Here is a 21,038-nt window from a genome sequence, read left to right as displayed (position 1 = left end):
CGAACCATCAAAGCGCATGGCTCTCCCTGACCGCCGGTTCACTCGGTAATAAATGCACTTACCATCCATGGACCCCGGGCCTACCACAGCCGGCGGTTCAACCACTCCAACAGGTCCGATCGACCGTGACAACTCCCTGGTTCCGGTCTGATTCGGCCTCATATTCTACTACGCCATTAATGGGCCAAATCGTGCCCAATTATTACAAAAGAGGACAAACTCCCTGTCACCTCCCGGGCAACATAAAATCCCTCTATAAAAGGGAGCCTGGGAGGAAAGAAGGGGGGGGGAACACAAGTAAACAGCACAGACACAATTAAGCACAATATCTTCTTCATCTTCTTCACCCTCTGGCTTGCTCTCTCCACATATTTGCCCCCTCTGACTTAAGCATCGGAGGGCCGGCGCCGAGGAGCCCGGCCACCGGCTTTTTTGCAGGACGGGACAGGACAGGGCGCACTCTCCTCTCCACTCTCTCACACCCCCCAGGAGGGCACAGGAGGACGCAGCCGGCCGGCGCACCGCCGTCCGCCCTCCCCGCGGCGGAGCTCCTCCTTCCCCGGCTTCGCGGCGGCCCCCGGGTCCAATTTCCAGCAACAAACATAATTGTTACTTGACAAATATATATATATAATCAATTCTTTATGTTAATGCGTATATAATATGTACAAGAATATATACTGTATGCTTCTCATGGCCCATCTATTTTGATAGGTCAAAACAAATTTGGCTTGCTTATGGAACGCAAATCTTTTTTTGCATTGAATCAAAAGGCCACATTTCTTGCAGTATAGGCTATTTTACAAGCTGAAGGTAGTGGGGTAGGCTGGCCCATCCCCTGGCATTGGGGAATTGGAATAGGTTGGTCCAATGACAAACAACCATGATACCTCAGTATATCAATCTAGTTTGAGACATTAAACACTACACTGCATGCACCATGTTGCTATACATGCCACCAATTACAACCACTTATTCCTATAGCAGTACATCGAGATGCATGCTTGATGAATCGAGTTCACAGAAACGAGCGGTTGTGATTGGTGGTATGTATGGCCACGTGATGCATACGGTGTAAGGTATAATTTGTCAACTTTTCTTTTTTGATAGGCTGGGAGGATCGTATTGTTCTAGCATGACTACATCTAAAAAAGTCGGAAAAAAAAGATGGCAAAGAGGCAGCGGGATAGTCTCGTAGCTGTCCTAGAGGATACGACCCAATGTTGGGCAACAAAAAAGGCGATGTAGTCAATAATCCTATTCACCTCTCGATATACTTGAGTGGCTAGGAAAGCACCACAGTCCATCATCAACCTGTAAATGTCCTACAGAAGCAGATGTCCATTGCTAGCCCTATGTTGGCCCTAGATTCACTCGACCATTGTAGCTGAATCTCCTTCAAGGTGAATACAGTCCACTTCCAAGACGAGCCTTGCATAGGTGATGACCTCCTGGACAACCCTCAGCTCTGCACCAAGAACAGAGATATTATAAATCCATCGCTCCTGAACCGCGATAATTCTAGAGTTGGGGTCCTTAATCACAAACCTTGCTACGCCCATGCTGTCTCCATCAGTCACACTTCCATCAAAGTTCATTTTGAGAAAGCTCGAAAGTAGGAGCTCCTAGGAGATAAAGAACATCTGAGTCATTGTAAAAGTTGAATGGCAGTCCTAGATATCCATTGCAATCCTAGATGAGTTACAGGAGTGAGCCTGGATGATCTCAGTCGCATGGAGTAAAGCTCTGTCGACAACAGTCCTTGGATGCTGCCTTTTATTCTTAAAGACCTGCGCATTTCTATTTAGCTGAATGTGTTAGGCCATATAGGCCAACCCGACTCCCCATTATGAAGGTAAACAAGAAAGGCCTCAATCGGAGTTGTGGATTGCATGAAGCTCCAAGTAGCCCCAGCTAATCTCCACACCTGAGCCACCTTCAGGAACCCAAACAGAATGTGGGCAGACGACTCCTCGACATCTAGACATCCAACACATGTAGAATTGAGCCTCAACCCCCGTTGGCTAGTACAACTCTAGTTGGTAGGTAGCCCCACTCAACCTTCTAAAGAAACAAAGCAACACAGGGGTGAATGTGGAGCTTCCAAATCCAACCTCCATCCATTATTCGAGTAGCCTCGGCTCTAAACAGGTCGCAGAGGTCACTCGATCTCATATTTGACCTACAAGTCGATCTTCAGACCCTTTTATTAGCGGCCCCTCAAGTAGGAATCAACAAAGCCAGAACTCTCTCGGCTAGCTGAGCCCCAAAGATATGCTGCATAACTGTTTCGTTCCATCTTTTCTTCCTCGGGATAATCAGGTCACAGACCTTGACAACGTTCATGCTATCTAGGTCAACAACCAATTTCAAATTGGAGATATTGGCAGCTCAACCATCCAGCTATTATCCATCACATCAATTGTTTGACCATCCCTAATCGACCATCTAATATTGGGTAACACCAGCGGGGCGCAAGCGCATATCTCCCTCCAAATAAACGAGTCATGTCGACCAATCTAGAAGTCCATCATCATGATCCGCGTGTCGTACTTAGCCCTCATTATAGTACTCCATAGGCTCTCTAGCTGAAGCAGATGCCTAATAATATATCTGGCTACTAGAATCTCTCTCCTCATCAGCAGAGACTGAATACCCAAACCCCTGTTGCTGAAGGGCTGACAAACGACCTTCCATGCCACCAAGTGCACTCCACCTCTGCCCTCGTGCCTATCCCAAATGAAGTTCCTGAACATCTGCTCCAATCTAATCAACGGAGCCTTCGACACGATGGTATTAGATAATAAGTAGATCGGCACTGAGCTGAGAACAACTCTCACTAGAGTGACTCTGCCCATCATGGAGAGTGTCTTTGATTGCCACCCCTGATGCTCTGCTCAAAACTGCTACAATCCACCCTCTGAAGCCGCCTTTTGGTGATAGGCACACCCAAATATCTCCAGAGTCCCTCCTACTCCCCCACTCCCAAGGTTTTCTTGATGGTGGACCTGAGATGAGGCTTGATCTTCGGACTAAAATAGATGGCTGACTTAGTCAAGTTAACCTCCTATCCAGATGCAAAGTAGTAAGCCTTCATGATGCTCCATATCATTCAAGCATTCTGCCTTGTAGCCCGAACAAGGAGCATATAGTCATCACCAAAAAAAAAGGTGTAAAATTGGGGCGGATGATGGAACTGGCCTGTAGGCCTCAATTACCCGTGTCAAAGAAGCCTCCTGGAAGGCTCTGGACAAGGCATCAGTGCAAATAATAAAAAGATAGAAAGGGAGTGGACAACCTCGACGAAGCCCGATGGCAGAGTCGAAGAAGGGCATAGGCGTGTCATTCACAAGGATAGCAAAGAAAGGAGCCTGCACACAACCGATGCCCATTTGATCCATATCTCATAAAAATCAAAGCTCTCCAAAGTGTGTGTAAAGAATCGCCAACTCTTACAGTCATAGGTTTGTTCCATATCGAGCTTCAATAACAGTGCATGCATCGCAATAGGAGCATGAAGCTCAAGCGAGAATGTTCCATGCAAGGGGGGCAACTTTACACAATGACTCCATACAGTTTGAGGAAGACAAATTAGAGAAAAAAGGCATATAGCCAAAGTATGTGAATTACTTCATAACACGGGGATGTTAAAAAACACCACAAAGAAACAGAAAAAAAAAAGAAAATACAAACTTAGAAAAGCATGCAAATATGCAATACATGGATAGGGAATGAATCAAATTGATCGAAGCTTACGAAGAATTGAAGTGTGAACTAATTACTAAACATAACATTTCCTTGGTGTCTCGTATTGGAAGCAAAATAGCAAATATAGAGGCTCCATTTTGGAGTTTCATTCAATATAATAGCGACTTTGAGATCATGGAGAGTGGGAGGATTTAAATTGCAGAGAACCAGCAAAGAAATCTACTTGCATCAGCCCTTCATTGCAAATGTCTCTAAGTCCAACAATTTGCCTCAAACTAAACCCTGAGCAGGGTCTAAATAGGAGCACTCTCCCACATATAATAACCAGCTTTCCAGTGCAATGAGTCCAATGCATGAGGAGAGAGGCATAGGCAAAAGTAAGCAAGACCCAAGGATAACCACCTAAAAACCTATGCCTGTTATTGCCAAGTTATTGATCCATCCAATTAAAAGCACAAAGTCCATAACAATGGTAATAGGATTAACCACACAATGCCACTCCTACCCAACAACAGAAGCCATCTTTCTTTTCACCTTTATCCAAAGAAACCTAAAAAATAAACAATAGAAAAGCGGACCCCTTGTTTTCTTTTCCTCTTTCCCTTTATTTCCCTTCTTTCCTTCCACTTTTCCTCCCTTCCAAGCCCATGGAATGAGTGTGGGCACACTTTGAGAGCGAGTACTGCTGAGCGCTGGCCTCGCCAACTCCCCCTCTCTTTCTCTCTCTAAACTTCTGGGCCCTCTCTGACACCCGAATCAGTCCCCTGATCTCGAATTTCCCTGTACTCTCTGTCCTCCCCTATGACCCATGCCTCCCCTTCTTTATCCCCATGTTATGCCCTCATCATGGACCACGCCCCCCATCACCATCATCACAGCCGTCCAGTGTACATAATAGGTGTACCTCATCATCATCGGACGTCATTCCCATCACCATCATTGAACCCACGCTCTCTCTCCTCGGCTATAACAAACACCCAAAAGCTTCCATGTCTGCTCTCTTCTCTCTATCTCCCTGCTGCTCTAATGGCTCCTTCTACGCTCTGGTTCCTCTTAGAACTCCATGTCTTCTTGCTTTTCTTCGCCTCCTTCTCTCTCTCCTTCGAGCCCGTCAACATGGAAGGTAGGAGAGTGTTCATATTCCAACCAACACTTCTCTCTGCGCGTGTTCTCTCTTTTTTAATATCTTATTAGTTTTAGTAATGGTTTTTCTTTGGATTGTTTGTTTCTTAGTGGAGGCTTTGATAGCTATCAGAAGAAGTTTGAACGATCCGCATGGGGCTTTGAACAACTGGGATGAATACTCTGTGGATCCTTGTAGCTGGGCTATGATCACCTGTTCTTCTGAGAATCTTGTTATTGGCCTGTGAGACTTCTTTTTCTTCTTCATTCCATGGCTTAATGACTTTACAAAATGGTCCTTTTGTTTTAATTTTAATGGGCTATATGGGACAACATAGAGAGCTCTTCTTCTTATATTGCAATGTAGAAGAGGGTTAGTTTATGAGGGTATTGGTTTTTAGTTGTTGTATGTCAGTTGGATCTATTTATTGGATTTAATGTACATAATTGGATGATTTTGTTGAATGGGTATGATTTGGAGTAGAACTACTCCCACCAAATCGATGACCCAACGGGAGCTCTTCTTCTTGTGGTTTCATTAATACAACAAAAATATTTTGCTTGAAGGGTGTGAAATTTTTATTGGATTTCAGGAGAGCATTTTCTCGGTTTCTCTTATAGTTTGATAATATAACTGTAGGACCTCATTTAAGCAGCACTGGAAATCTTTTTCTAATAGTTCAATGTTTATAGTTCCAAGGATTTTGTGTGAAGGCTGTTGAGTTCTGGAAAAACTTCAGGGGCTTCTCAAATACTTTAATGAGTACCAATAGAAACAGTCTGATTAGATTATTGGGATCTTTTTTCTCGTAATAACTAAATCTACGTAATTGAGAAATATTTGTTCAGGCTGTCGTAGGATTCGTTGGATTTGCATTGGAGTTGTTCTTATTGGGTTGCAGAATTTGCAAGAAACTTCTATTCTTATACTTTAAATGAGTATTATAGAAGGATTCTTTTCTAAATATTTAATGCTCTTTTTATTATTTTTTCTTTTTTTTGTGCAGCGGAGCGCCGAGCCAAGGCCTATCAGGAACGCTCTCTGGGAGGATTGGGAACCTTACCAATCTTCAGCAAGTGTGAGAACAACATATAAAACCTTGAAAAAAGATCACAAAATCCCATCTTCGTTTCCTTCTTCCCAGTTCTTGGATACACCTCTGTTCTCTATATTACTCTGTTTTAATGGGCTTTCAGGTTACTTCAGAACAACAACCTAACAGGGGAACTCCCGGCCGAGCTCGGACAGCTCCGAAAGCTCCAGACGCTGGATCTCTCGAACAACCACTTCTCCGGAAAGGTGCCCGGATCTTTGGGTCGCCTTGCTCTCCTTCGATATCTGTAAGTGGTTTAAATCTCGGAAGCATGAAAAGAGTGCAAAGGAAATCCCCAACAATCTTATTCGAGCGTGCATTCTTGTTCTTTAATCCTCTCATTATTCTAAACTTTTCCTCGATCTCTGCACAGGAGACTAAACAACAACAGCCTGTCGGGAGCCTTCCCTGTGTCGCTATCAAGGATCCCTCAGCTCTCGTTCCTGTAAGTCTCCATAGCTTAGCCTTATGATTCTTCCATAAAAAGGGAATTCTCCTCTCCTCTGTTTTGGTTTCTGTTCTGGATTTATAGCAACCAAGATTGCTCCTTTCCAGGGATTTGTCTTACAATAACCTCAGCGGACGACCGGTTTCCCTGTTCCCCGCCAGAACATTCAAGTGAGGACAGCCCTCTCTCCTCCCACTTCCTTCTTCCCGCCTGGACGCTGTTCTCCCTATTCCAAAACGCGTTTCAGAGTTTCTAACTCTCTTTTCTCTTTTTATCTCCATCTCAGTGTAGTGGGGAATCCTCTGATATGTGGAAGTGGAAGCATAGAAGAGTGCTCGAGAACACCAACCGCTGTTCCTCTTCCCTTCCTCTTGGAGTCTTCTCGAAGTAATCAATATCTCCTCCCATTTCTCTCTCACCAATATCGCAAAGCTCTGCACTCTTTAATTCATGGGAATCGCTTTCAATTCATCCAGAGAGATCAAAGGCCCAGAAACTAGCCGTTGCCATTGGCACCAGCTTCGGCGCCTCCTCCTTCCTTCTCTGCATCTTCCTCCTTCTCTGGTGGCGGAAGACGAAGAAAGACCGCTCCAACCTCGGCCTCAAGGGTTAGTCACCAAAATCTCTCGCTGTCATTAAACTCGAAGAAAAATCCAAACTCTCACAGAATGATCAAATTCTCTTCTTTTTTTTCCCCAGAGAGGGAGCGGGAGGGGGCGGTGGTGGTGGGGCTGGGGAATCTCCGACTGTTCGGGCTGAGGGAGCTCCAGGCGGCGACTGAGAATTTCAGCGGGCGGAATCTATTGGGGAAGGGGGGCTTTGGGCACGTGTACCGGGGGCGGCTCGCCGACGGCACCATGGTGGCGGTGAAGCGGCTGAACGACGCCGGCGCAGCGGGGGAGACCCAGTTCCGGACGGAGGTGGAGATGATCAGCCTCGCCGTCCACCGCAACCTTCTCCGCCTCCTCGGCTACTGCGCCACCGCCGCCGGCGAGCGCCTTCTCGTCTACCCCTTCATGCCCAACGGCAGCGTCGCCTCCCGTCTCCGGGGTACGGTACACTGCTCCTGCGGACCGCTCTAATAACGATTTAAACAGCTGCTCCAATCTCCATCCCAATCCAACTCCATGCCGGCCTCGTACTCGCGTGGGGGCCGGACTGGACTATAGTTGTCCCCGCGGGCAGGCTTTAGCGGGTGGGTCCGGTCCTCATGTCGGTGACCGGATCCCATTTTATTTAACCTATTGAGTCCTGTTGGCCGTCTCGATCACCGTACATTTTGTACTTCTTCCCGGTCGGCTCGATGTAATGATGGCCGTAACACTCCGTTTACGTGCTCTCGATTTGACCGACGGTGGACCCTCCCCCACTCTATTTCCGGAGCCACATGCGGATTGCGAGCAACACCATCTTTTGGATGCTCCTTCTAGGTCTTCTTGTGCGTCCTCCGAGATCTGCCGTCTAATTTGCCTCTAGGTACAATCCATATCCGATGTAGCCGTCTGTTCGTCTCGTCATCTTGTGGGGCTTTGCTACCTTTTGTTTTGTTTTGTTTTGATTTTTTTTTCTAAAATGAATATATCATATAATACCAATACAAAATATTCTAATAAAATTAAAAAATAATAAATTACGAAGTATTTAAGATAACTACTTCTTTTCGGCCCATAGAGTGTTTTCAGAGTAGTTGATTACGTAAGAAGTCATCCAATCCTCAATTTCATTGGTTTCTTTGAATACATTCTTGGCAGATGTATTACTATGGTCGGGCCACTGTCGAATGTAATCGTAAATAAGATGTCTTATGTTATTTGATGAGCCTGGTTGAGAGGCTATGATATGACATTAAAGCCTAAATCTTTCTCTCTCTTTTTTCAAAAAAAAGTTTGTCGGAGCCTAAATCTTTATCTAAAACACCAATTTTGACCACCGGAAGAAAATGACTTTAACCTCCTCACCTCCGGTGACGGGATCACGTTAAGGTGTTTGAATTTTTTTTTTGGCTCTCCCAGGTAAACCGCCGCTGGAGTGGAACACGAGGAAACGGATAGCCCTGGGAGCAGCGAGGGGTCTGCTGTACCTGCACGAGCAATGCGACCCAAAGATAATCCACCGGGATGTGAAGGCGGCCAACGTTCTCCTCGACGACTGCTGCGAGGCGGTGGTCGGCGACTTTGGCCTCGCCAAGCTTCTCGACCATGGAGACTCCCATGTCACCACCGCCGTCCGTGGCACCGTCGGCCACATCGCTCCAGAGTACCTCTCCACCGGCCAGTCGTCCGACAAGACTGACGTCTTTGGCTTCGGCATCCTCCTCCTCGAGCTTGTCACCGGACAGCGTGCCCTTGAGTTTGGCAAGGGGCCTAACCAGAAAGGCGCCATGCTCGACTGGGTAATATGAATGTATATGAATGTCTCTATATATCTAAAAGACGCCATAAATATCTTCATATATGGATGAATACTTTAGTAGCGATCTAGTAGTACATTCTCCTTTCTTATACCTCCATTTTGCATGATTCTTGCATGCAGGTGAGGAAGGTGCATCAGGAGAAGAAGCTAGATTTACTGGTGGATCGAGACTTGGGAAGCAACTACGACCGGATAGAGCTGGGGGAGATGGTCCTGGTGGCCCTCCTATGCACCCAATTCCTCCCCTCTCACCGTCCGAAGATGTCGGAGGTGCTAAGGATGCTCGAAGGTGACGGGCTCGCCGACAAGTGGGAAGCTTCCAATACACTCCCAATGCATCATGACGCTCCCGGCGCACACCATCAAAGTGACTCTAATGCATTGTTTGTAATGAACAGCGATGACAATGGTGGCAGTAGTGATGATGATGATGATGATAACCATTCCCTGGATGTAGTAGAAGAAATGGAGCTGTCTGGTCCTAGGTAAAAATGCTCATTAGGATAGGAGAAGTTGGCATTTAACAACATAGTTTCTGTATTACAAGAAAAATTCCTTTGCAGCCTGTCTGAGTTGTTGGTTCGCTCTTTTCTAACATCAGGAAAAGATGTAAAGAAGTACAGAAATTTTACAGTTGGGAAGAGAAAGCATCTCCTTCCTTTCCTTTCTCGGGGAGAGCACATTTCTTTCCCGTTATCCTAATCTATAATTTTTTTAAAAAAACTTTGGTCGCGTTCTGATCGTGGTCGGGATATGTCAGATCGTGTGGTCCTGATGCCGCGTTAGACTGTGGGCCCACGTCGTTCCAACTTTTTATCAGTGATTACCAGAGAACTGGCTGTCGCTTGGACGACCTTTTCCAATTTCCCAAAATGCCCCGGGCATAAGGGGGTAAATTTGTAAATTTCTTTTATTTATTTATTTTTGGCAGATATCGGGGCATGCACGAACGAAAGAGTGATTGATGTTCTTTCGTGCGCTGGACCGTCGGATTGCGACGACACAAGCGGAACCTGGTGTGGCGTCGCGCGGATGACGTGGGTGCTTGGAAACCGGCAAGATTGGCCGTTCTCCGTTTGGAATGGGATCGGTTCAGCTGTGATGGGGACGGTTGTCTTGTACGACGGGTTTCTACAAGACACGCGCGTCGCAGGTGTTCTGTTGGGCAGGACAAATGTTGGTGAAGGAATACAAGGCGTGGCGAAGTGGTCCTTTGTGCCTGGGAGCTGATCCGCTGCCCCTGCAGTGTCGCAGCCTACCTACGGCCATGCCGGGTTTTGCCGGTAGGCTGCAATCATAGTGGGACGCATTTCCGATGCGGTACTGTTCCTTGAAAGCAGGATCGAAGGAACACTAAACTGAGAACCTAAAGCGACTCGGTTCCTTCATGAAAAAACTTTGGCAGGCATCATGTATGCGAATTTTTTTTTTTTTTTTTGGTGCGGACTGGGTTTATTTCGAAGAAGATGCTACAGTAATTAAGTAGATTCGAAACCAATACAATAATGTTAGTGGACAATCACTGCTCCACGGTGTATACAGACTATCAAAAGAATGTGGCTCTTTTTGATGTTTATTAGGAGCGCAAACAGTATTGCTGATCAAGTAGATTTGAGGCCGGTACAATAATGTTGGTGGGCAGTCGCTGCTTCGCGACATATACGGACTATCGAAAAGGTGTGGCTTTTTTTGGATCATTCACGTCTATTAGGAGCGCGAACAATGCTGCTGATCAAGTAGATTTGAGGCCGGTATAATAATGTTGGTGGATAGTCGCTGCTCCGCGACATATAGGGTGTGGTTTCTTCCGAATCATCCATGTCTATTGGGAGCAAGAACAGTGTTGCTGACTAAGTTGCCTTCTTTGTGGCTTATCATTTTAGAATTTTTTTTAGAAGAATTAAGTTTTTTTCTCTTTTTATAATTTTTTTTAATTTTGTTGGCTGCACTCATGCACATTTAGTATTTAGTATATGAAGTGCCATTGTATTAAAAAAAAAAAAACTTTTGCAGGAAGCGTGATTGAGAATTCGTAAAGGTTGTCTGGATTTTGAAATTGCGACTTGGTGATTAGTTGTAGTTTTTTTTATTATTGCCTGATTTTTGAAAGGACTTTCTTGTTTTTTTATTTTTTCTCGAGAGGTAAAACTTCTTTCACCACGTTGAGTCACTTACGTGAAGCTAGCACGGCGCCAGCTTTGCTTTAATTGATGCACAAAATTTAAAAAGAAACTACATCTTGTTCCTTGTTATTTTTTTTTGCGGTATCCAATATTCTCCATTCTCTTCTTCTACGTTTCAAGTGTTTCTTGCTCCTATTTTGCAAAAATAGCTACAAGTGGCATGTGCTTTAACATGTGAATAAATGTGGAAGTCCAATCTTTAATTGCTCTTATTAGCACTTTAACAAAAGCACTCAAAATGCATTCAGTCAGCTAATATGATCTGGAGCCATCAATTCCAAAATCTCTGGAAGAACAAACTGACTTTGAGAACTGTGAATGTCTTCCTGAAAGAGGTACTTCAGACTAGGGATACAAATAGGTCGAGTCGGAGCGGATCATGAATGACCCCAATCCAACCCGGTTTCTTGGTCGGATCATAATTTTAGACTTAGACTCAACCCAATAGACGATCGGGCCGGTTCGGATCTACGACTACAATATTTGATCTAACGGATCATTCGGATCGGATCGGATCGGGTCCATATATAACCCGGACCCAATCCAAACAATTCGGGTCCGATTTGGATCCGGTTTGGATCGGGTTTGAATTCAGTTAAGATTACTCCGTGAAAATAATTGTGCAAAATTTTCCCAGTTATAGCTGTCATTTTTCATTAATTTCTAACCTTGATTTCAAGCTTTCACCTCTAGAACTTTAGTTAATTGTCATGGTTCCTGCATGTGACTCATGATAGCTTGGCTGTCATTAATTCATGCTAGGGATGTTTCGCTTAAAAGTGCATGACATTTGCTTAACTGTCAGAGTTCATATTGAGAATGCAATTTAATTATCTTTCAAGTTTATATCTAACAAGGGAAGTGACATGTTCTTGTAGTGCTTGGTTGAGGAAGGCTATGAGCTTGTCTCTGGTGGAACAGACAATCATTTAGTGTTGGTAAATCTGAAGAACAAGGGAACAAGTAAATCTTTGTTTCTTCAACTGCATACTTTACCAGCACCCGTCCGTTTAACAGTGATAAGTCAGCAAGTAAGACACCCGATTATGACTCCCGTCATAAGTACGTCTACAAAAATTATTCAACACATATTATCTTTAGACATCTGCAAAATTTCCTATTGATTGTACATCATGTTATATGAATTTAAAGGGGCGCTTTCCTTTATTCACTAGTTGTGAATATAGAACATTCTAACTATTATTTGATGCTTAGCCGTGGGTCAGTCATAACTCTAAATTATGAAAGCAATCATCTTAACTTCTAAAGTCTTTCCATAGGGAATTGCTGAGTCTAGAATTTAAAAGGTGTTGGAATTGAATCATATTGCAGCTAATAAAAACACAGTTCTTGGTGATGTGTCATGAACGCGATTTCAATTTTTACAAGATGCCCAAGATGATTGTTTTCATTGTATCATGAGCCCTCTAACTCTCTGAGGCCTGAGCGCGATTTCAATTTTCACAGAAATACAAAGCTTGGGCCGGGCCTTAACAGAACTTATTTGCACCTCTGCAAGCTGCAGCCCGCGGGCCCAAATAATATTATAGATACGGGTCGGGTCGGGTTAGAGCAGGTCGTAGGATTGGAAACCCAAAATTATCCAAATTTCAAATGAGTCGGTTTCGGTTTGGGTTGGGTTTGAATTCAACAAACCTAGACCCGATCCGAAAAATGGAACGGGTCCAATTTTAGGACCCAACCCGGCCCCACGGGTCCTCCAAAATGGATCGGGTCAAGTCGAGTCACGGGTCAACCTGACTCATTTACGGCCTTACTTCTGAAATTCCAGGCGCGGACCTTCTCCAAAGTGGTCTATGTAATAACCCAGATTTTTTTGGGCTCCTAGGCTGGCCCGGATTGGCCAGGCCCAGCCCGACCGCGTCCAACCCTATTCCGTGGGCTCGAGGGCCGCCTCGGAGTAGTCAGGCCCAGCCCGACCCATGAATAGCTCAGTTGTGGGCCTATGGGCCGGCCCGAAGAGGCCAGGCCCAAGGTCACTGTGCACTGTGGCACGATGTAGGTGGAGAAGAAAGCTCCGATGGAAGTCTTCTTCCTCCCCTGATCCCGGCAGAGTCAGAGACTCCCTGAGAGCAATCCGAGTTCGGCTTGAACTTTAGAATCTCGGCTATTTAATTTTTCTCCTCCTTCTTAGATTTCCTCCACATGAATCGCCAAAGATCGCTATCGATTCCAAGCCCTCTTTCTAGGCTTTCTTCCTCAATTTGTCGCCAGAAAGGATTGTCAGATCGCCTCGCCGGACCGAGATAAGGCTCCTTCTTCTCCTTCTCTTTCTTCTTTGTTGTTTTCGGCCTCATTCACCATGATTGGAGCCGACGAATCACCAAACGAAACATGGATGCCTTGTTTCGATGTTCTTTTAGCGTGATCCCGCCCCTGTCGGCCACTATTTTGCCTGGGGCTACGGCTGCCACCGAGTGGGGGCGGGCCACCATGGCCGCCACCCCCCTTGAGTGGGGCCACCATTTCTAGCAGGTCCAGCCAGTAGATCGGAGAAAATTATATGCTACACTACGTGCACTATGTCAATAGTGCACCACATGAACAATTTAAGATAGGATGAGGAGAGCGGCAATCCGAGATGAGTACATGATGAATGCAACTCACAAGAACAAAACAAAATAATTGGCGTGGTGCACCGCCATATGATGTAAGGTATAATTTTTTTTTTTTGTAAAAACTAGGTTACGTGCCTTAGGAATCGCATACCTGGCACTTGGCAGCCTCAGTGCTCTTCGCAGTTGACGTCAAATGCACCATTCCGAAGCTATACACAGAGGTACATTTCGAGGGTAAGGAATTTTAATTGCTCTCCTCAATTGCTCCTCGACTCACTTTACCTAGTGTTCAGGAATCTCTGATGCTACAAATGGAGTCAAGTTATGCCATAATGAACACATAAAATGTTAGTGTTCATCAGTTCATGCAATACGTGCAACCAGAAAAGCTAAATACAAACACCTTGATGGCAATGCGAATGAATTATATTGACAAAATCCATCACACTGGACAAATTTGAAAATGAGTTACACTGAATGCTTGCAGAACACATACAAGAAATTAAGTCACTGATCATGCAACAGGTTGCACATCGCTATTCACAGAAACACTCTCTAGAGTCACTCTTTCGTAAGAGGTTCGAGTTGCATTAGGTTTTAAGAAGCCACGAGCCCATGTTATGCAAGTTAATAGGATTAAGCGCAACATAAATCGACCGACTCCAGTTAGGGTGACGGCCAGTAGTGGTATGTTCTTATCTCAATATGTGAGATCAGATATTATTATTTAAAATATTATTCACTGGAAAGCAAAAATTGGAACCAAAGTAAATTATGTAAGATATGATTCCTTTATCATTGGATCCGATGTGAGAGTGTGATGTGCAATTACTGGATTTAATTATTTGCTCAGCTTAAAGCTAATTATCGATCATACTTGAGCATAAAAAATATCAAAATTTCTTTAAATGAATTTGATCTGACGCTGCACTAAAAATAAATATAGTTTAGACCCGATCCAACCAATCATCAGCTCGAGTTCAGCACTAAAAGTGCTTTATCTCTCTAAAAGAAAATTGCCATGTCACTAGTCCCAACTCACACGCAACAATCAGAGCCATCCAATTATGATTTATGCTACGAGAGAGGTGAGTTTGACGACAGTTAAAACTTTCTTTCCCCCTTTTTTTAAGGTAAAGTGGTATAACACTATTTTTTGTGAAACTTGTTAAGAGTTGAAGACAAGAAAGTCACACTCTTTATGCAAATCTTCCGGCTGATGCATAAACCATGTCCCACTAAATATGGGTTAGTCAAGATACTACGATGATGGAATAAAATTGGTCCTTATTGATGACAAGTCCCTGGGGCATATTTAATTATATATAAAAAATAAGGCTAGAACTTTACATAGAAGAAAATTGTGGCTTTTGTTTCATCTGTTATAATTTTCAAAGAGTATCATCACTCACAGAATAATAAGAAACTATTTTGCCTAGCCATGGCCAAATTCAACTCTACATGGTCGATTTTCTCATAAGTTGGTTACCTCCAGCAGCTCCCCACAAAAATATAAATTGCTGGCAATGATCTTTTTATGTTTTTGTTAGTGTTCATGGAGTTTTTAAGGGACCATTGAAAAGTAAATGGATGTTACAGCTTTTGTCTTCTGCAGTGAATTATATGTAAAGTGAGCAGATGCTGGGAGCTTTATTCAGCTGCAACTTACTAGTGTTGGCTGAAAATATCTGAGTAAGGTGGTGGAACCTGGTGGAGATCTTTTGAGATGAGGCATATGGGGTAAATTTGATTGCTAAAAATATAATCTCAAAATTAGAGAGTTAGCAGCATTGGAATCTTGGTTAAGCTCAAAGGTAAGATCAAATCCTTGTTAAAGATCTGGACAGCAAAGTAGAAAGTGTTTTTTTACTCTTTGAAGAAGATCCAATACTAGGATTCAACTAAAGGTGGTATAACCAGGATATTATGATACGTGACTGGTTAAATCGAAGCGACTGTCTTGATTTGATCTCCAAAAGAGGAAATTCTTCTTCAAATTTGCTAAAATATAATTAAGCGCATGCTGCAGACTGTAGGCATAAGTTTGTTAAAACTAGGGATTCCAAAACGAAAATGTCATTAGATAGCACTAAAATGATCAGAATGTCTGAAGATATTAAAAGGGAATGTTATGAAAGGGGTTTTCCAAAGAATTGCCGTTGCATTAGTGGAAGTTCTTGGCTGAGATTAACCATCTAGACAAGATGTCTTGGATTCTCGATGTCCCAGATTCCTGATGTCTCCACCTATTATTTTTCTATGAAGGACCTAATGTAAATCTAAATTGTCAAATTTCTAGTAATAGAGGAGTTTGGAAGTCATTGTGTACCCTTCATAATTTTAATTTTACAAGGAAGTGTTGACGACTGCCACAAGAATGCTTAAAGAAAAGAAGAGGGCATACAAGATTTGGGGGGCAGATTGGAGAACGGAGAAATGGAATAATGAAGAAAGGAAGAAGAAATGGAAGAAGTGCCTCCTTTAGATCAAAAACAGTCTATTGATTGAATAGTTAATATACTGATAGTGCTATGAATTGTTCTTAGTGTCATCTGTATAGCTGGCCCTGTTCATAAAGTTATTAAAACTACAAGAAGCAAATTCTAGCATTTCCATGGAAAGCTACTAAAATTTATCATAGCATGACTCAGACTTTAGATATTTATTTGACCCAACTAGATTCATTATTCCACCAAGAAAAACTGCTGAAATTATCATGGCATGACCCGGACTTTAGATATTTATTTGCTAGCTGATTTTCACTATTTCTCAATGACTGCATTGACCATATTAATGAAAATTAGGCTTGTATCTGGGTATTTACGACCTAAACTGGATTTTACTACATGAAATTATGTCTTTGAAAAGAGCACAGATGCAACTAATGGTTTCTTCTTGTACCATAGTTACCATTTATCTGCTTCCAAAACCTAAATGATTATTTACCATCGCCAATGGCTTCTTAAAATCGAAAATAAAAGCTAGATTTGGTGGACGTGCGTCTGTGTTGCAATTTGTGGCACCATGTCTGACATGTTTCTGTGCTTTATAGCGAGACTGGGTTACTTGAATGGTTTCGGAGGTTTCCAACTGTTATTCATTATGTGTACATCCATGTATCTAGATATGTATGTACCATGTTATTATCCCTATGTTTTAGGACTTTGATGTATCAGATCTGTAACCATGTTGCCATTTAACATTCTTGTATGTATTGCCCTTAAACGCTGAGTGATATATTTGGGAATAACGTGTGGATTCATCATTAAAACTTTCTCGCTAGAAGTTACTCATACTACTGATATAATTGCATGTCATAGTTTGAATCAAAGCTGGAATTGAACAAGAGTGAGAATTTCCAAATAAGAAACTGGTCGGTATACTCAAACTTAACCAGGTATTTTTTTTGTAGAAAAAAGTTGAACTAAAACATATTTTACGTATAGGCATCACACGATGTCAACGTCTGCTTATAAAAGCCGCACAGGAAATTCTTTTGAGAGAAAAAGCTGCAGGAGTAAATTAAACACACCAAAGCTCACCTCGTTAAACCAGTCATATGATACCCAAGAAACTCGAGTAAATATTCTTGCGAGGCATTTGCTTTCCTCTTTTTTATAAAATATACTAGCCTTCAGATAGAGCTTTTAAAGCTTTATTTTTGTTTTTGGTACTACAGCGGCTCACACCTTACGGGTGTGGATACGTTCGACAAAATCTGAAGATAATAAAATAGAAAAGAAATCCAGCACTATATCGTGCTCCCTCCAAACAAAAGCTCCAAAATGGTGAGCTACATAGAAAGCAACCCAGTCAGCTGTACTATTCACTTTCTTATAAACGTGTGTAGCCTGATGAGCACTACACTCCAGTAGTAGTCCACGAATGTCAAGTAGCAATGGTCTGCCCTCACCTGCACGTCCCCGATCCCTGATCCAATCAATTACTGTGGCCGAGTCGTCCTCGAGGATGATCCGGTTTGTACCGAGTGTCCGTTGGGCATAGGATATGTCCTCCCAGGCGGCTCTGAGCTCAGCACATACTACCGAGGAATCGAAGATTTGCTGGCCTTCTGTCGCCACTAGTCGGAGTCATGGTCTCTGATAACGAAGCCCACGCCTCCGCCTCTTTCGTCACCGGCTACATTGCCATCAAAATTCACCTTCAGGAAGTCAGGAGGTGGGGGCACCTAGGATACGAAAACATATCTGGATGCTGCAAGAGCAGAAGGGGTACCCTCGGGGGCGAGCTACTACCCTTAAAGACTCATGCGTTTTTGTCCAATCAGGAGTGGTAGGCCAGGTAGGCACACGAGTCCCTCTCTCCTCCGAACCAAATGCTGACCCCGAGGCCTCCAAAAAAACATAGGAACCCCTTAGTGGACCCCACCTCTACCCCTCATCATAAGGGAACCCCTTACACCTCCAAATCTGACTAGCTCGCGGGCACTCGACTAGCACATGATAGATGGAATCCTCCACCCCAGGCATACTCCGCAATCTGTAGCTATCCTCACTCCCCGCCATGCCAGGACGCTCCTAGTGGGTAGACAACCCTAAACTACCTTCCACAGAAATAGTGCGACGCGGGGATGGACACGTAGTGTCTATATCCAGCTACCATCAAACTGTCGAAGCACCGCTCTCCCTCTCATCCGCACTATGTCATGGAAGCTCACCGTCGTCCGCCCAGACGGACTCCATATCCTCCTATCTATTGCCACCCCCACCGGGACCGAAAAAGTCAGCACCCGCTCTGCAAGTTGCTCACCAAACACCCGCCTCACAAGATCTACATCCCATCTCCGCTCCCCCTAGACAAACAGGTCACTAACTGTGTGACCCTCCAACCATCTATGATCGATCAGTGTGGGCCAGTCCTGCAATATGCCCTCCGATAGCCACATATCTTCCATAATACTAATGATCCGACCATCCCCAATCTCCCATCTGATCATTGGAAGCACCCCCAGGGAACAAGCACATATCTCTCTCCAAATGAAAGAGGACCCTCGTCCAGCTCGGAAGGCTGCCGAGATGGTGGGGTTCCCATACTTCACCTTCAGAAGAGAAGCCCAAAGACTCCCCGGCACCAAAAGAAATCTAACTGCCAGCCTAGTGGCCAGTGTCTCCCTGCGCTTAAGTAAAGAGTGGACACCCAGCCCCCCCCGACTGGTAGGCTGACAAATAACCTCCCATGCCAGTAGGTGGATGCCCCCTCTGTCCCTACGTCGTCCCCAGATTAAGCTCCTGAACATCCTCTCCAGTTCTCGGAGCATAGTAACCGGTACCAGTGTATTGGATAGTAAATAAACAAGGAATGGAACTCAACACTAACCTTAGAAAAGTAACTCTGCCCATCATCGATAGGGTGCTCGCTTGCCAGCTCTCCAATCTGCGTCTGATGCTTGCCTCTATAGATATACACTCCCCCCACCGCAAGCGTTGGCCTGCAATCGGGACCCCAAGATATCTAAGTATCCCCTCCTGCTCGTCAATCCCCAAACTACTCATGATGGAGGCCTTCACCCTTGGATCGATCCTTGGACTAAAATAGATGGCTGACTTAGAGAAGTTGACCATCTGACCTGAAGCTCCACAATACCTCTCCAAGATCCCACTAATAGCCTATGTTGATCTACATGTCGCGCGGGTCAATAGCAAGCAATCATCCGTGAAAAGCAGGTGAGAAATGTGGGCCGCACCTCTCGCTGGCCCATATGCCTCTACCCCCTATGATACTGCTCGTGGCAGAGTGCCCATGACAAAGAATCTGAGCAAATGATGAACAGAAAGGTAGCCTTGCCTCAGGCCCGCCGATGACTTGAAATACCACATTGGGGATCCATTTATCAATAGTGCAAAGGATGGTGACAAAATGCAACCCTGAATCCACATGATCCACTGAGTGAAATCCAAACACCTCCAAGGACCGTCTCACAAAATTCCACCTCATCCTATTATATATCTGCTCCATATCCAGTTTGACCCCCATCAGACTCTTACACCGAGGCACTCTCTGCAAATCATTCATAAACTCATGAGCGATGAGGACGTTCTCAGTGATCGAATGTTCTCAACAAAGCCTCCCTACTCCGAACAGATGAGCCTAGGCAGGATGCCTCTCAACCTCTGGACCAAAACCTTTGCCACCACTTTATGCAGGGTGGTGCACATACTAATAGGTCGAAAATGGCCCGGCTCCAATGTTTTGTCTCTTCGGGATCAGGGTGATAAAGGTCCGCCTCCACTCCTCGGGCATCGATGGCGATACAAAGAACTGCTAGAAAGCCGCTAACACCTCTTGTCTAACAATATGCCAGTACCTCCTGAAGAATACTGGGGGAAACCCATCTGGGCCCAGGGCTTTGTCCTTACCCAGGGACTAGAGGGTTTCCTGAATCTCTAGATCCAACACTGGTCTGGTCAAAGCTGCATTTTCTTCCTCAGAGACCTGCTCCTTTGGGTCCAGCCCACAACCACTGCCATCCATACCCCCTGCCTCGGTCCACTTAGCATGAAAAAAACTGCTCTAGGGTCCTCACAACCTCCATGTCCTCTGACTCTTGCCCACTATTGTCCCTAATCTTGCGAATCATGTTCTACTGTCTCCAGATGATAGTCGACTGGTGGAAGAATCTCGTATGCCGGTCCCCCTCTTTGATCCATTGAACCCTCGACTTCTGCCTCCAAAACACCTCCTGCTGCCTAGTAGAGAGTGATGCATGGCCAGTATCCCCCTGAGCTCCCTTGGTCCTCCTCTGATAAACCTCCACCACTATCCTTTTGGGCCTGTAAGCTAGTGCCGCGGATGCTTCGACTTCCTCCACTCTCCTGAATAAATTCCCCACTTCCTCCTTATTCCACCTGATTAATCGGCGACTAGTTAACTCAAGCTTCCGGGTCAACCTGTATATCACATTCCTATGAACTGGCGATCGCCATACCTCCCTCACCACGTCCCACGACCTCGGGTAGGACAGCCATTCCTTCTCAAACCGAAATGGACTATGAATCTGGATAGAGTGTGAAGTAGTCACCAGTATGGGGCTATGGTCTGAGGCTAACCTGGGCAAGTGGCGCACCCAGTAATCCGAAAATCTCTGGATCCATCTGGTCAAAGCAAAGACACGGTCTATCCGCTCCCAAACTCGTGCCCATCCCAGCCGGTTGTTGCACCATGTGTATCTCAAACCTGTGAAACCAAGATCAGCTAGCCTATTGGACAAAATAAAATTTTGGAATTCCCGAACCTCGATTTTGTTGGTGAAGGCCTTCCTGTCCCTCTTCTCCTCCGGGCCATCAATGCAATTGAATTCCCTCGCTATCATCACCAGATGCCCCAATTAGATGAGGTTGGTGACCTCCTCCCATAGGACTCTCCTCTCCCTGCAGTCTGTGCTCGCATAGACTGCCAATAGAACCTATGGGGCCCCTCTACCCTCTGATATCACTAAGGTCATCTACTGACTGCATCAATGAAACACATCAAG

General features: G+C 44.7%; 1 protein-coding gene across 1 annotated transcript; it reads left to right on the top strand.

The window, feature by feature from the left end:
- The first annotated feature begins 4,667 nt into the window (after positions 1–4,667).
- LOC120105624 (probable LRR receptor-like serine/threonine-protein kinase At2g23950) lies at positions 4,668–9,471 on the top strand. The gene is made up of 11 exons (XM_039118239.1): positions 4,668–4,831; positions 4,942–5,074; positions 5,838–5,909; positions 6,028–6,171; positions 6,298–6,369; positions 6,480–6,542; positions 6,659–6,759; positions 6,849–6,980; positions 7,072–7,422; positions 8,385–8,764; positions 8,905–9,471. Exons 1-11 carry the CDS (start codon positions 4,735–4,737, stop codon positions 9,271–9,273), a joined length of 1,914 nt encoding a protein of 637 aa, XP_038974167.1. The 5' UTR covers positions 4,668–4,734; the 3' UTR covers positions 9,274–9,471.
- Positions 9,472–21,038: the final 11,567 nt, after the last annotated feature.

The sequence above is a fragment of the Phoenix dactylifera genome, unplaced genomic scaffold, assembly GCF_009389715.1.
Source record: "Phoenix dactylifera cultivar Barhee BC4 unplaced genomic scaffold, palm_55x_up_171113_PBpolish2nd_filt_p 000328F, whole genome shotgun sequence".
In the NCBI taxonomy this organism is placed as follows: Eukaryota; Viridiplantae; Streptophyta; class Magnoliopsida; order Arecales; family Arecaceae; genus Phoenix; species Phoenix dactylifera.
Note: the sequence above shows the minus strand (reverse complement) of the source record. Positions and strands in the feature narration are given on the sequence as shown.